This window comes from Lacerta agilis, chromosome 7, assembly GCF_009819535.1.
Source record: "Lacerta agilis isolate rLacAgi1 chromosome 7, rLacAgi1.pri, whole genome shotgun sequence".
Classification (NCBI taxonomy): Eukaryota; Metazoa; Chordata; class Lepidosauria; order Squamata; family Lacertidae; genus Lacerta; species Lacerta agilis.
Window position 1 is genome coordinate 22,667,748 of NC_046318.1, and position 14,279 is coordinate 22,682,026.

Genomic DNA, 14,279 nt, shown 5'->3' on the forward strand with positions numbered 1-14,279 from the left:
TTTAAAGAAATTCTAGTCCTAACGATCTGGGGAGGGGGTTCCCCACTTCTTAACTTTAGTGGGGCATTTTTCACCACCGTGATGAATCCAGATGGCTCGTTTCACCTATAGATAAGACACAGCTCACCAATCTGATGGTCTTCTGGGAGTTTGCTCAGTTTCCATAACACACTCAGGTTGGTTGATTGTTCGATGGCATCACCAACAACTGATGTCAACCGCAATCATTCTTATCCAGAAAAATGCAATGAAATAACACTGGCTTCTTCTTTTTATTTACAAAAAGGCTGGAGGTTTTATTGAATACATGCCATTGGGGAGGGCAATTAAAGATGGAACTCCATCAAGCTGACTTATATACAAGAAAGCTTTTTTCAGTAGTACTGTGAGAATAACATTCGGAACTTTAATTCAGCACAAAGCCATTGTATCTTTAGTTTCTCTCTATATATACATCTTGCAATATACTTTCAGATCCCTCCAAAATATAAAAATATTTTGAGCGAACAACTTCTCTGAGATGAAAGCATTAACAATAAATACTGATGAGGTTATTTGTGATACTTCTGCTTCACTCTAGAGCAAAATATATAACTTTATTAGCCATACATTCCAAGATAATTTAAGAAGGGATATACACAAGAAGAGACAACCATGCACACAACCAGAGCTTTGTCCCCTGATGGGACTGCAGCATTTCCCTGTCGCTGAAGAGAGCAGCTGGTTTTTTTACATTGGAAAATGGCTTGCCTCTTCAGCCAAGGGGCTTCCTGCAGCAAAACCAGAGCTCAAGGTGAGCACAAAGGCCTCCATGAAATGCACTGCCCTTATTTAGAGCATTATGTGCCGAAAGAACCAGAAACTTTGAAAAGTGCAACTGTGCCAAACCCTGGTAATACAGACAACCTGAAGAAAACGCGAGGGATACATAGAAAACAATTTGGCATCTCGACAGTTAGAACGTGGCATCCTCTTTACACAGCCACTGGAAGAGAAAGTGGGGCTTGGTGCCCACATAATGGAAGCCAATGTCAACCTGCAAGTGTGGTGCCAAGTTGGGAATTCTGGAGTTCTGCTCCTCATATCTCAAGAGATATGCTTACTAAGAAAACGTAAGACATCTCATCATGGAGCCATTACATACAAAACAAGCCCTCTTTGTGCATGTGCAGGAGGGCATAACAGGTGCCCTCCCTAGTGCCTGGCTGCATTCAGACATCATGATCAAACTATGGTTTACTGTGATGGAAATGAGTCTAGGAGGGCCTTGGGTTCATGTGCTTCCTCCCTCCCCTCTCTAGCACAGCCACAAGTGTTTGTTTTTTTACTTCTGTTTTTGATTAACTACCGTTTGTTGTGTCCTCTAAATTTAGGCAAATCTATGTCAATGGTTGGACATAGTTAATCTTAACTATGGTTTTCTGAAACAATCCAATGTCAAGCCATGGTTTACGAAGCTGTCTTGTTTCAACAAGCCGTAGTTATGATGAGCCACAATTTAGGGTTCAGACACAAGCTAAACTGTGGTTAATCTAAAACCTCGATTCTCTTTGTGGTTGTGCGGGGAGGAGAGGAGGGGAAACGTGTGAGTCCAAGACATACCTAGGTTCATTCCCACCATGATGATTTATCATGTTGTCCAAACGAAGCCACAGAAAAGCAATGCATTCGTGTGTTAGCTGCTGCTACTGAGGAGCAGGCATTGACCAGGAAGCTACCGATGAAAATCTATCATTCCACTGCCTTCCAGAAGTACTTGACTGAGCTGCTGCTGCTGCTGCTGCTGCATGTGCCTTGAACTTCTGCAGAAGATCTTGGGCTTCTTGCTTGTCTTGCAATGGGCTTTCTCCATACTCAGCCCTGAGCCACTCTCTGACCTGGAGGGACAAAACAAAGAAAAAGGCAAAGAAAAACATTTAAACGCAGCATAATATAAAAAGGGTTCGAGCGGCTTTAAATGTTTTAGGTGGCTTTAAATTTGATTTGGAAATGATTACAGATCTCGGAGAGGGATGCATGCAGTGCCGGATTTACGTATAAGCTAAACAAGCTATAGCTTATGGCCCCACTCTCTTGGGCCCCCCCCAAAAATTTAAAGGGTAAAAAACTGGATGTACATTTACAAAATATAAGATAAAAAAACAAATCAAATAAAATCCACATACCACAACCGTGTTTTGTGTTGTGTAGGCTCCTATGATGTAAGTAATGGGCCCCACCTGCTAGCCTGCTCCCTAAAATATCACTGGTTTGCTCATTTCTATGTATAGGGTGCCTACATTCTGCATGTGCAAATGGCTTTAGATACCTATTAGGTCCATAAATTACCATATAGCATATATTCAACACAAAAACAGCGACAATTTGTTGTTGACAAAAGACAGCTGGACATATAAAGGGCCCCGTTACCTTCAGTAGCTTAGGGCCTCATCAAACCTAAATCCGACCCTGGATGCATATGGCCCTCAGCTTCCTTTCATGAACCCCTCGGCCTAATGTCAAAAAGCCCTCTGTGAGTGGCCATTCAGACCTCTGGCAAGGGCAATTATCTCCCTCCACTGTTGGATGAGGAGGAAAGAGGAGGCAGCATCAAAAAAAGAGCGAGGAAAAGGGGTAGCCCTGCCCACTTTTGGCTCTGGCCCCTCCCACCTGTCCTTTGCCCCATCCACTGTTCACATGCAGCCCCCTGACAGATCCTCTAAAAGCGGATATGACCCTTGATAGAAAGAAGGCATCCCCTGTTTTGCCTAGACGACTTGTGCTATAGGAGGGTAGATGTCAGTTAACTATTAAGAGGAAATTCTTAGCGGTATATACAGGCAGTGGCGGAGCGTGTCTTCAAGGCGCCGATGGGTTGGCGGGCATGGGCATGCCAGGGGGAGTATGTGGAGGGCATGCGGAGGATGCAGAAGGGCAAGCCTGCATCCATAAAATCAGTCTGATTGCGCTGATTTTAAGGGTGCATGCCTGTTGCATCCTGCTAACGCCCTGCTAGCCTCACGCCGCTTTGAGAGGCTGGGATGAGTGATCGGACTCATAAAGCAGCTGGCAGGGGTGGCATGCGGAGCAAAAAACAAAACAAAAAAACAACAAACCAAAAACCTGTGCCCCAGCAATGGCCCCCCCTTTGTCCTGCCTATGACACGTCACTGTGTACAGGTGAACTGTGGAACCAATTGTTGTTGTTGTTTAGTCGTTCAGTCATGTCCGATTCTTCGTGATCCCATAGACCAGAGCACGCCAGGCACTCCTGTCTACCACTGCCTCCCACAGTTTGGTCAGACTCATGTTGGTAGCTTCGAGAACACGGTCCAACCATCTCATCCTCTGTCGTCCCCTTCTTCTTGTGCCCTCAGTCTTCCCCAACACCAGGGTCTTTTCCAGGGAGTCTTCTCTTCTCATGAGGTGGCCAAAGTATTGGAGCCTCAGCTTCAGGATCTGTCCTTCTAGTGAGCACTCAGGCCTGATTCCCTTCAGAATGGATAGTTTTGATCTTCTGGCAGTCCATGGGACTCTCAAGAGTCTCCTCCAGCACCATAATTCAAAAGCATCAATTCTTTGGCGATCAGTCTTCTTTATGGTCCAGCTCTCACTTCCATACATCGCTACTGGGAAAACCATAGCTTTAACTATACGGACCTTTGTCGGAAATGTTTTCTAATTGGATTGAAGCTGGTTTGAGGGGCGAAACACACACCAAAAAGCAGTATTTTTGTCAGAACCTGTGGATCAATATGGATTGTGGCTAATATCACGTGAGTGCACCTTCAGAAACGAGTAGAGGGTGTGGAGGAAACAGTAAGGTGAACATATCCTAGCTCTGGATTTCCTGCCTTAAGTAGGGGCTTGGGCCAGATGTCCTCCTCCAATTGGATGGTTTGGTTTTTTTTAAAGTTATGATTGGCTAAATAGGCCTTCAATTAATCAGGAGGCACTTTGAAAACAAAAAACCACTCTTTAAAATATAGGTACCTATACTAGACAAATATTTAAAGGGTATGAAAAGAACAATATGGGAAGCAGCACTTAAAATGAGAGGCATCTTGTCCTGTGAAAAAATAAATGTGGAGGTGGAAGTTTGCTTTAGCTCTTCTGGGAAAGAAGCGAACTGAAAATTTGCATTCAAAACTGGATCGTCAATACAGAATTCTTTTTAAAAACCACTATATACCCAAGCGATTTTAATCTAGGTGATTGGAATTTGAATAAAAATGTGATTTTTATCTAGTTGATTTGAATCTATGCAAAACAAAACAAAACAACCCACCTCTCGGTCCTTTTTTAATGTGAGGCTTTTGCCCCCTTACATAAAAACGTTATGCAGTGTCTGTATGTCTGTCTGACATTGTGGCAAAAATGGTATACCTGGGCTATGCAAAGATGTAAGATGACATTAGATGCTATTCGAAAGGTCAAAAGTTTGGGGAGAGATCTTTCCTGGAAGTACCAGAGGCTGTTTACAGAGAGAAATCTAAGTACAATTCGTGGTTATCTGATGCAAGTTTACATGGCCCCAGAGCTGTTTTTCTAGAAAAAGAGGTGCCGGAACGCACCATGAATGCCTCCCTTGGTTCCTTATGTCAATGGCACCCATCAGAGAGGTGCAGAAACTGAGGTCCAGCTTCTTCCAGCTGAAATAAAGCCCTGATCATCCCCAACATTTTAAAGGTTTATTTGAAAATACTTTACAGTGGTGCCTCGCAAGACGAAATTAATTCGTTCCACAAGTCTTTTCGTCTTGCGGAAATTTCGTCTTGCGAAGCACGGTTTCCCATAGGAATGCATTGAAACTTAATTAATGCGTTCCTATGGGAAAAAACCAGTCGGGGCCGGGTGTCGGGAAAGCGAGCGGGGAGAGCGGTTACTTACAGTACTGTAGTGAGCGGCGGTGGCGGGAGGAAGCCGGGTGTGGGGAGGGCGATGGGGAGCGCGGGGAAGGCGAGCAGGAGGAAGCCGGGTGTCAGGTGTGCGATGGGGCAGCGCGCGGAGGGCGAACGGGAGGATCCAGGCGTGGGGAGGGCGATGGGGAGCGCGGGGAAGGCAAGCAGGAGGAAGCCAGGTGTCGGGACTGCGATGGGGCAGCGCGCGGAGGGCGAGCAGGAGGAAGCCAGGTGTCGGGACTGCGATGGGGCAGCGCGCGGAGGGCGAGCAGGAGGATCCAGGCGTGGGGAGGGCGATGGGGAGCGCGGGGAAGGCAAGCAGGAGGAAGCCAGGTGTCGGGACTGCGATGGGGCAGCGCGCGGAGGGCGAGCAGGAGGATCCAGGCGTGGGGAGGGCGATGGGGAGCGCGGGGAAGGCAAGCAGGAGGAAGCCGGGTGTCAGGTGTGCGATGGGGCAGTGCGCGGAGGGCGAGCAGGAGGATCCAGGCGTGGGGAGGGCGATGGGGAGCGCGGGGAAGGCAAGCAGGAGGAAGCACGACCATAGAGAAATTCGTCTTGCGGGTCAACCAAAAAATCGCAAAACCCTTTCGTCTTGCGAGTTTTTCGTTGTGCGAGGCATTCGTCTTGCGGGGTACCACTGTATTTCGGGCTGAAGCCTTTATAGCCACCTTAATGTCCACTGGGATGGGGCTCAGCACCCACAATTTTGAGAGGGGGCAGAGGAGGCCTGGAAACATGTTACTCCGGGCCACGTAGCGTGGCCTGGCAGGAATCTGCCCCATGCCACACAGCATCGGGAGATGCCACACGGACCAGCGCAAGCTGGCGGGTGAATGTTACATTGAAAGTAGGCCCGGTCAGTCTCTGCTGATGCAACAGTCATCCTACATGTGAGACGCAATATGTCGTGCGCAATGTTGGGTGCAACTCAGCACCTGTCTTTGGTAGTGTTGCACTGGTTTCAAATATAAGGTTGCATCTTCTGGTAGTATAAGCTTGAATTAAATACTTATTGTGTTGCCATCCTGTTGTCTATAACTGGTAGCCTTATGTAGACCTGGCCTGGCTACTGCTACCAACGTATCTCTGTGGTTCCCCTCGATGTGTCTCCTGGCTCCTCCCCTTGGCTGCCTGTCACCCATTTCAACCCATCTGGAGCTGTCCCCTCAACCAATTCTGCTCATACAAGCTAAGCTGGGCCAACCCCGCCCCAACAAAGGCTTTTGAACCCATCAGCCCTTTTTAAAAAGAAGAGAAAACAAGGTCTGCGGAATCAGCCCAATGCTTGTTTCAGAAAAGATAATGAAATGTGGGCAAGCTAAAATGTAATATGCACCACTCACAGTTAGACTATCAGTGCAATCTAGGCCCCACTAACTAAGAGGAATGATGAGTGCAGTGGCAGAACATATACTCTGCATGCATAGGGCCCCGGATTCAATCCCTGGTGTCTTCCAGAAGGGATGGGGGGGAATTTCCATCTGAAATCCTGAAGAGCTGCTCTCCATCACTGTCGACAAACCTGAGCTAGATGCAGGGCTTTTTTCTACATAGCAGGAACTTGGCGGAACTGTGTTCCCTTACCTTTTAAAAATTAAATAGTTATTTTTGTTTGGTTGTGGTGGTGGTGGTGGGGAGTCTGGAACGGATATACACCCAATGTCTGAGCCAGAAATCCACTTCTATCTGTAATCAATAAAGCTGTGGCCATTTCTAATTCAGACCATTGTCTGCTGCAGTTTATTAATCACATCTTACATTTAGCCACTGCTGAGGTGGGGCGGGGCTGTGGCACTGTGACTTGGCCCACAATAAACAAACAAACAAACTTTATGGTGAGTTCCCCCACTCCCCCCCCCCAGAAAAAAGCACTGACTAGATGGATTAGCAGTCTAGCTTGGTATGAAGGGCTTCCTAGTTCAGTTTGGCTCACTCCTTAGCACAGGCATCCCCAATCTTCGGCCCTCCAGATGTTCTGGGCTACAATTCGCATCATCCCTGACCACTGGTCCTGTTAGCTAGGGATCATGGGAGTTGTAGGCCAAAACATCTGGAGGGCCGCAGGTTGGGGATGCCTGTCCTAGCAAGTGTGTTTAGGATTGCAGCAGCTTATAATATTTATACATTGAATAGAAAGGGAATATACAAATGACAGAGTGCCAGGAGTGCCAACTATGAAGGTGTGTAAAGGATGAAGGCAGCAGCATCTCTCTCAACTATTCTCATACTAGGATAGCCAACCCAGTAGTAGCAGCAGCAGTTTTCTGGTTGTGGGAGGCGGACACAAGCCTGGCAGTAATGTGGTCTTTAAATAAAACAAACAGGAAATAGTTTCCCTTGGGGGACCAGGAAGGGACAGCCGGCATCCTTTGAAAGGGGGGGGGGAAATCATATTAAAAATATTTGTGAAATGGCTAAACATAGCTGAGAGAGAGAAATAACCTTAGCCAAAGGAGGTTCCTTTTCTGCTCCTTTGAAAAGGCTCATGTAGCAGAGAAAAGCAGAGCTTACCCTAATGGGTAACTAACGGAGGGAGGTAGAATTAAAGGTGGTCACCAATGAATTTAAGTCAATTTATTTCCCTGGCTCTAACTCTTGGGATCTCATTCCAGGTGTTATTGAGAGCCAGCTCCCATCATGCCTGACTGCCGGTCATGATATCTGGGGCTGACGGGAGTTGGGAGTCCAACAAGAGTTGGAGGCCGCCATATGGGCTACTCTGAGCACGACCATCCTTAAAGCAAAACGAACGTTAATAAAAATGCCTCAGACTGCACTAGGGTCAGCCTTTCTCAACCTTGGGTCCCCAGATGTTTTTGACCTACAACTCCCATCATCCCTGACCACTGGTCCTGCTACCTAGGGATGATGGGAGTTGTAGGCCAAAAACATCTGGGGACCCAAGGTTGAGAAAGGCTGCACTAGGTGAAGAGGAGAGATGGATTGCATCTCACCCATCCTTGGCAGCTACATTATTCTGAGGTGTCACATGACTTGAAGGGGCAGGGAAAAGCAGGGATCAGGGCTGCAATGCACAAACATATAGAGACCCATTGAGCTGAGAAGGATTCGTTGCTCAGGGTTGAATGCTGTTATCAGTCAACATCAAAGCTGCTCATTTCTTGGCAACAGATACATAATACAGAGGATAGGAGCCAACTCCTAGGGGCCAAAGTCCCTTTGGGTCCACCCAATAAAATATTGGAGGGTCCCACCGCAAAGTTGATGGGCATTGCCATTCAAATGGTGTGCAAGTGTCATGTCATGTGATTATGTGGGGTGGGGCTTACCTCCCCATCCCAATATTTTATTTCAGTTGGCACCCCTGATTCAGAGGGAGAAATGTACAGATACCACACATACGGTGCTTTTTCCTTAAAAAAATGTTTAGGGGTACTCTCATTTTCCTACTCATATTGAAATGTTGCCCCTCAACGAGGTCAAACTTAGATTCACAAAATGTTTAGGGGCATGCGTACCCCTGCATTCCCTCCCCTCCTCCGAAAAAATCACTGCACACATACAGTATGTAGCAGGGGTGAGGAACTGGATCTGGTCTGCAAGCCAGATTACTTCCCCTACCCTTCGCAGGCCATGTTTGTCAGGTAGGCAGGGAGACCCACCTGCCAATCACCCAAAGTTCCAATGACATCAGGGGATGCAATATGCTCCACAAGATGGCGCTTTCAAAGAGGCTCAGCAAGATCCACCAATCAGATGACTGTTTAGTCTTGAGAGCCTATTTCCAAGTGCTATACTGGGCACTGATCCACCTGCCAACCCACTTTTGGCTCAGGCATGTTTTCACCTTCACTATATATATGATGGCAGGTGGACATGGCACCCTTGCCATATGGGCAAGATTGATGGAGCTGCCCCTATTTGTAGGAATATATAGTATGTGCTTTTCTATGAAAGCTGCAGACTCTTCTCCTACATGGAATTGGAAAAAAGGAAAGGGGAAAAAAAAAGCACGAAATGCCAAACCCACATACATGCTATGATCTTCCTAATCACCATGTGCATAATGCAAGGACAATCCATCATTTCAAGTCAAAACTTTATCAGATCAGAAATGACTGTGAGGGTTCAAATTAAGGAGGGGGACAACCAGGCTGGAAAGTTCCTCTGTGATGTAAAGTCAGATTATTTCCATGGACTCTACTTCTCCATAAGTTTGGGAATGGTAAGCCTTTGAGATGAAACAAATATTCAGAGCTGAATAATACATTCATGTTATACACAGAAGCAGATTCAGAGCTACCAAGCACGTTCTAACAAAGCCAGTTTGCCTTTCCTTTAAAAGATAAGGGACTAAACAGACTTTACAAAGGCACTGAGTTGCCCAAAATGTACTAACGAATGCATCATATATTAGAGGACATTTGACATGTCAGATCCATGCTGCCATCCAGGGAGGCCTTGGAGACAGAGGTCCACAGCCCCACTCGGCAAAGAAGAAGAAGAGTTTGGATTCGATATCCCGCTTTTTCACTACCCGAAGGAGTCTCAAAGCGGCTAACGTTCTCCTTTCCCTTTCTCCCCCACAACAAACACTCTGTGAGGTGAGTGGGGCTGAGAGACTTCAAAGAAGTGTGACTAGCCCAAGGTCACCCAGCAGCTGCATGTGGAGGAGCAGGGAATCGAACCCGGTTCACCAGATTACAAGTCCACTGCTCTTAACCACTATACCATAGGATGAAAAGCAGGATGGCCCCCAAACACAAGAGGGAAGACTTACCACACTGTCAAGTAAACTAATACACATTCCCATTCTTCTGGGGTAGTCCCCACCCTGCACTCAGCTCTCACCTGTGGCTCCTAGAAGCTGTCAGCATCCAACAGCAGCCACACCCCAAGAAATGGTTTTGATTTGCCGGGTGAGGGTAGCTGATGGGTCTCAAATGCTTGGCAAGTTAGGGACTTCCTCTGCATGCAAAGTTACAGGTGGGTAGCCGTGTTGGTCTGCCATAGTCAAAACAAAATCGAAAATTCTTTCTAGTAGCACCTTAGAGACCAACTGAGTTTGTTCCTGGTATGAGCTTTTGTGTGCATGCACACTTCTTCAGATACGAATGCAAAGACAGACTCTGGCAGATGAGACTAATAGTGGGTCCAATGGCCAAGCAGGCGGTTTCTGCATGTGCTGCAGGGGGAAGTGAGGGTCAGATGGGGCTCATCCACCTGGGAAGGTAGCCCATCTAGGAGGAGGTAAACTCTGATCCTCAACCTCCGCTGCCTTGCGGGATATCTTCGGGGAAAGGCTAAGGAGTAAATCCAGAGTGGAGTCCCTAAGATGGTTGGATGACGGCTTGTATGCCTCCTTCCAGCAACTCCTGCAGCCAAGCTGCTGCTAAATGTCTTGGTCTGGCCCCACCCTCTGCCAGCAAGTGGCCCCAGAAGGCTACCGAAGAGAGGGAACGTGACCCTCAGGTTAAGAGAAGTCCCCCAACCTTGATTCTCGCGTGGAGTCCCTACGTACTTACGTGAGCAAGCTCAGTTTTCTCAAACTCTTCCAGCTGCCGTTGGAAGCCTGCGTTTGGGTTGACGCATGATCTCGACGCTCGCACCACCGACAGGGCGTCCTCCCAGCCGAGATCAGTGATTGTCATTATGTAGGCCACAACCAAGGTGGCACTCCTGGAAACGCCGGCAAGGCTGCATTGCCAAGCAGGTGTGGACAAGTAGATACACAGAGGTTATAGTAAGTTGAAAGAGCATCTTGGACATTAGGTTCGACAGAAAGCACGTTTTTCTTTTTTTTAAAACAAACCATGCAAAATAATGATGATTCTCATTCGACAAGCGTATAAATTTAAAGTTTCAAAGCAAGGCATACTTCCCATAGCAGTGCAGTGCTGAATATGATGGCAATGTTCAAAAATATGAGCGTTTGCGGAAAATGTTACAGGTTTAGTGGGCATGAGGTCCCGCTAAGAATTCTAGGAATTGTAGTTTGGTAAAAAAATACCCTGCTCTCAATGAACCTTATTTCTGAAGACACTGCACCAGCAGGAAACCTAAAATGGGCAACTTCATGCCTTCAGCAACATAGATGCTCCGTGCAACTCGAAACAATGCACAGCTGGAATGCGGTATCACATGCATGCGCATAGTCAGGCTTCAGCGACATTGTGGGTATAGCCCAGTTCTCAATGCCCATGGAAGGAATGGCCCAAGTGGGCCTATTGCCTCTCTCCAGTACAATAAGCAACAGGGGGAAGCGGCAATGCTTCAGAGGCGCATTTGCTTCCCCCAGTCTTCGGGAGTAGAAGGCAAGATCATGACTGAGACTGGAAAGGCTGAGAAGCAAAAAGGGTGCATCCTGCCAGACTGCATGGTAATCTAATGGGGCAGAATTTATCTCTGCCCTGCCCTGTGCTCATCCCAGAACACTGTTTTGAAGTCAGGCAGAGGCTGATGCACAGAGAAGATTCCCATTTGGCTAAGCGTCAGGCTGATGGGGCTCGGCCACCCTCCCTCTGTTGTGATCTGTGCAGGCCCAGCTCTACTCCGGCTAACAGACTGAGGTTGAATCCTGACAAGACACAAGTATTGTTTTAGGGGACGGGGCGGGCAGGTGTGGAGGACTCCCTGGTCCTGAATGGGGTAACTGTGCCCCTGAAGGACCAGGTGCGCAGCCTGGGAGTCATTTTGGACTCCCAGCTGTCCATGGAGGTGCAGGTCAATTCTGTGTCCAGGGCAGCTGTCTACCAGCTCCATCTGGTACGCAGGCTGAGACCCTACCTGCCCGCAGACTGTCTCACCACGAGTGGTGCATGCTCTAGTTATCTCCCGCTTGGACTACTGCAATGCGCTCTACATGGGGCTACCTTTGAAGGTGACACAGAAACTGCATTTAATCCAGAATGCGGCAGCTAGACTGGTAGCTGGGAGTGGCTGCCAGGACCACATAACACCGGTCCTGAGAGATCTACAATGCCTCCCAATACGTTTCCGAGCACAATTCAAAGTGTTGGTGCTGACCTTTAAAGCCCTAAACGGCCTCGGTCCTGTATACCTGAAGGAGCATCTCCACCCCTATCAGTCAGCCTGGATACTGAGATCCAGCACCAAGGGCCTTCTGGAGGTTCCCTCATTGCGAGGTTACAGGGAACCAGGCAGAGGGCCTTCTTGGTAGTGGCGCCCACCCTGTGGAACACCCTTCCATCAGATGTCAAGGAAATAAGCAGCTATCCTATTTTTAAAAGACATCTGAAGGCAGCCCTGTTTAGGGAAGTTTAAAATATTTAATGCTGTATTGTTTTAACACTTCAATGGGAGCTGCCCAGAGTGGCTGGGGAAACTCAGCCAATTGGGCGGGATACAAATAATAAATTATTATTATTACTATTATTCAGTTGAAAAGCTACCTTTGCCAAACTGAAAGATCATAGAAGCTACAATTGCTGAAACCCTGCCCCCCCAAATACTCCTACCCTCCCCACCACCACAACGGTGGTCTCAAATTATTTCGCCTTTTATGAAATTCAGAGCTGAGTGTGGATCCTTACGCAGCCAAGACACACCATTCACACACCAAAGGCATCAGCAGAGGGAACCCAAAGGGTTACAGGACAAAACATCTTCACAGGGGAGAACCTAAGGAGGGAAGCCTGAAAACAGAAACCAGGAATAACCAAATGTAGAATAGTCTTAAATGAAATACGTACCAGTGAACAAGGCAGCTGTGACCTCCAAGTCGGCATTCATGGATAAATTCAATGCTTTCTTTGAAGTGTCTGACCCTTAAAAATTAGATGTAGACTTGATTTAGTCCCATTTAAGCTAAGGGATTTCTTATTTCTCTGTCCCATTGATTTGCCTTCTGAAATGTAGAGGTTTGCAGTATTGCCCAGTGCTGTCTTTTAGAGAGACATAGTTGCCTTTCCAGCCAAATATTTTGATAGCAACTGCAGCATGCTGAGTAACATCAACATAGTGGGTTTCTGGGGAAAAGGGCAAAGGCATTCTTGTTCTCCCAGGCATGTGGAACTTGATGTGGTTTGATTTGTGGCCTGTTCTTGCTTTTCATCTTTTCGTTGGGTGGGGAAGGACATTCCCCTTGTTACTGAAGGGGCATCTCTACCCCCATCGCTCAGCCCAAACACTGAGCTCTAGCTCCGAGGGCCTTCTGGTGGTTTCCTCACCGCAAGAAGTGAAGCTACAGGGAAATAGGCAAAGGGCCTTCTCAGTAGTAGTGACACCCACCCTGTGAAACACCCTCACATCAGATGCCAAGGAGATGAGTAACTATAACCTTCAGAAGACATCTGAAGGCAGCCTTGTATAGGGAAGCTTTTTAATGTGTCATGTTTTCTTACGTTTTTATAAATGTGGTGTCATCTCAAACTCTGCATGTATGATGGCTACCTTGCCGGGGATTATCACAAGGAGATCGAGGTAGCAAGCATCCTTCATGCTCATTTCTTATTCCCAAATTCCCCGGCCTCCCACTTTTTGCAGCCAGTAAATTGGGCGGTGACATGTGGCTGTACACGCGCACACAGTGTGGTCCAGATGTATGAATAACACCAAGCAGCTCAGTGGTTAGAAGCACACTCTGCGCGCCAGGACCCCTTGCTCCAAGTGGCAACTCCTTGGCTTGATCAAATCTCAGCCCAGCCATGAAGCCTCTGGGTAACCTTAGGCAAGCTACAGCAAACAGCTGTCAACTGTAATACTGTAAAGAGATATTTCATTTCTTCTTTACATTTACCGTATTTTTCGCTCCATAAGACGCACTCCTTTTCTCCTAAAAAGTAAGGGGAAATATCTGTGCGTCTTATGGAGCGAATGGAGGTCCCTGGAGCTGAATTGCCCAGGGGCCAAAAGAGGATCATGCTTTTTATTTTACAAAGAGAAAAGGGTGTGTTGAAAGGACCCAGCTCAGCAGCTGATCAGCAAGAGGTCGGGAGAGAGATAAGAGTCCCTGGCTCCCTTTCAGCCCCGCCCCCTTGCCCAGGCCTCCATTGTTGAATGTGCTGCAGAGGGAGGTTGTTTGTTTCCCCAGCGACATGTGACTGGCTGATTAGATTATCTGTCTGGAAACTAGAAAAGGCTCCCTTTCCTTTAGAAGCTGCAGAAATGTGAGTTGAACCCCATAAAAATGGGGCTTTTCGTCTTTGCTTTTTCCCCTTTGCAAAAAAAGCTGCAAAACTTTTAGCTGATCCTTAAAAAACCGGGTTTTCCCCTTTGCAAAAAAGCTGCAAAACTTTTAGCTGGTCCTCAAACAAACCAGGGCTTTTAGAGGAGGAAAACAAGAAAACAAAATTTCCTTGTTTCCTCCTCTAAAAATGAGGTGCACCCTATGGTCCGGTGCGCCCTATGGAGCGAAAAATACAGTATACACCACCTTTGTCTTCCAAGTACCTCAACGTGGTGTCCTAGTCTACTTTA

The 14,279-nt window shown here is 47.3% G+C and overlaps 1 protein-coding gene across 1 annotated transcript in view; it reads right to left on the minus strand.

The window, feature by feature from the left end:
* Positions 1-493: 493 nt before the first annotated feature.
* Positions 494-14,279, minus strand: part of DUSP22 (dual specificity phosphatase 22) — a 39,798-nt gene continuing 26,012 nt past the window's right edge. Inside the window, exons 5-7 of the mRNA XM_033154471.1 lie at positions 12,554-12,628; positions 10,367-10,538; positions 494-1,877 (exon numbers count right to left, since the gene is read on the minus strand). Coding sequence (XP_033010362.1) covers positions 1,686-1,877; positions 10,367-10,538; positions 12,554-12,628 — 439 coding nt within the window. The 3' untranslated portion in view covers positions 494-1,685. The remainder of the gene's footprint in view (positions 1,878-10,366; positions 10,539-12,553; positions 12,629-14,279) is intronic.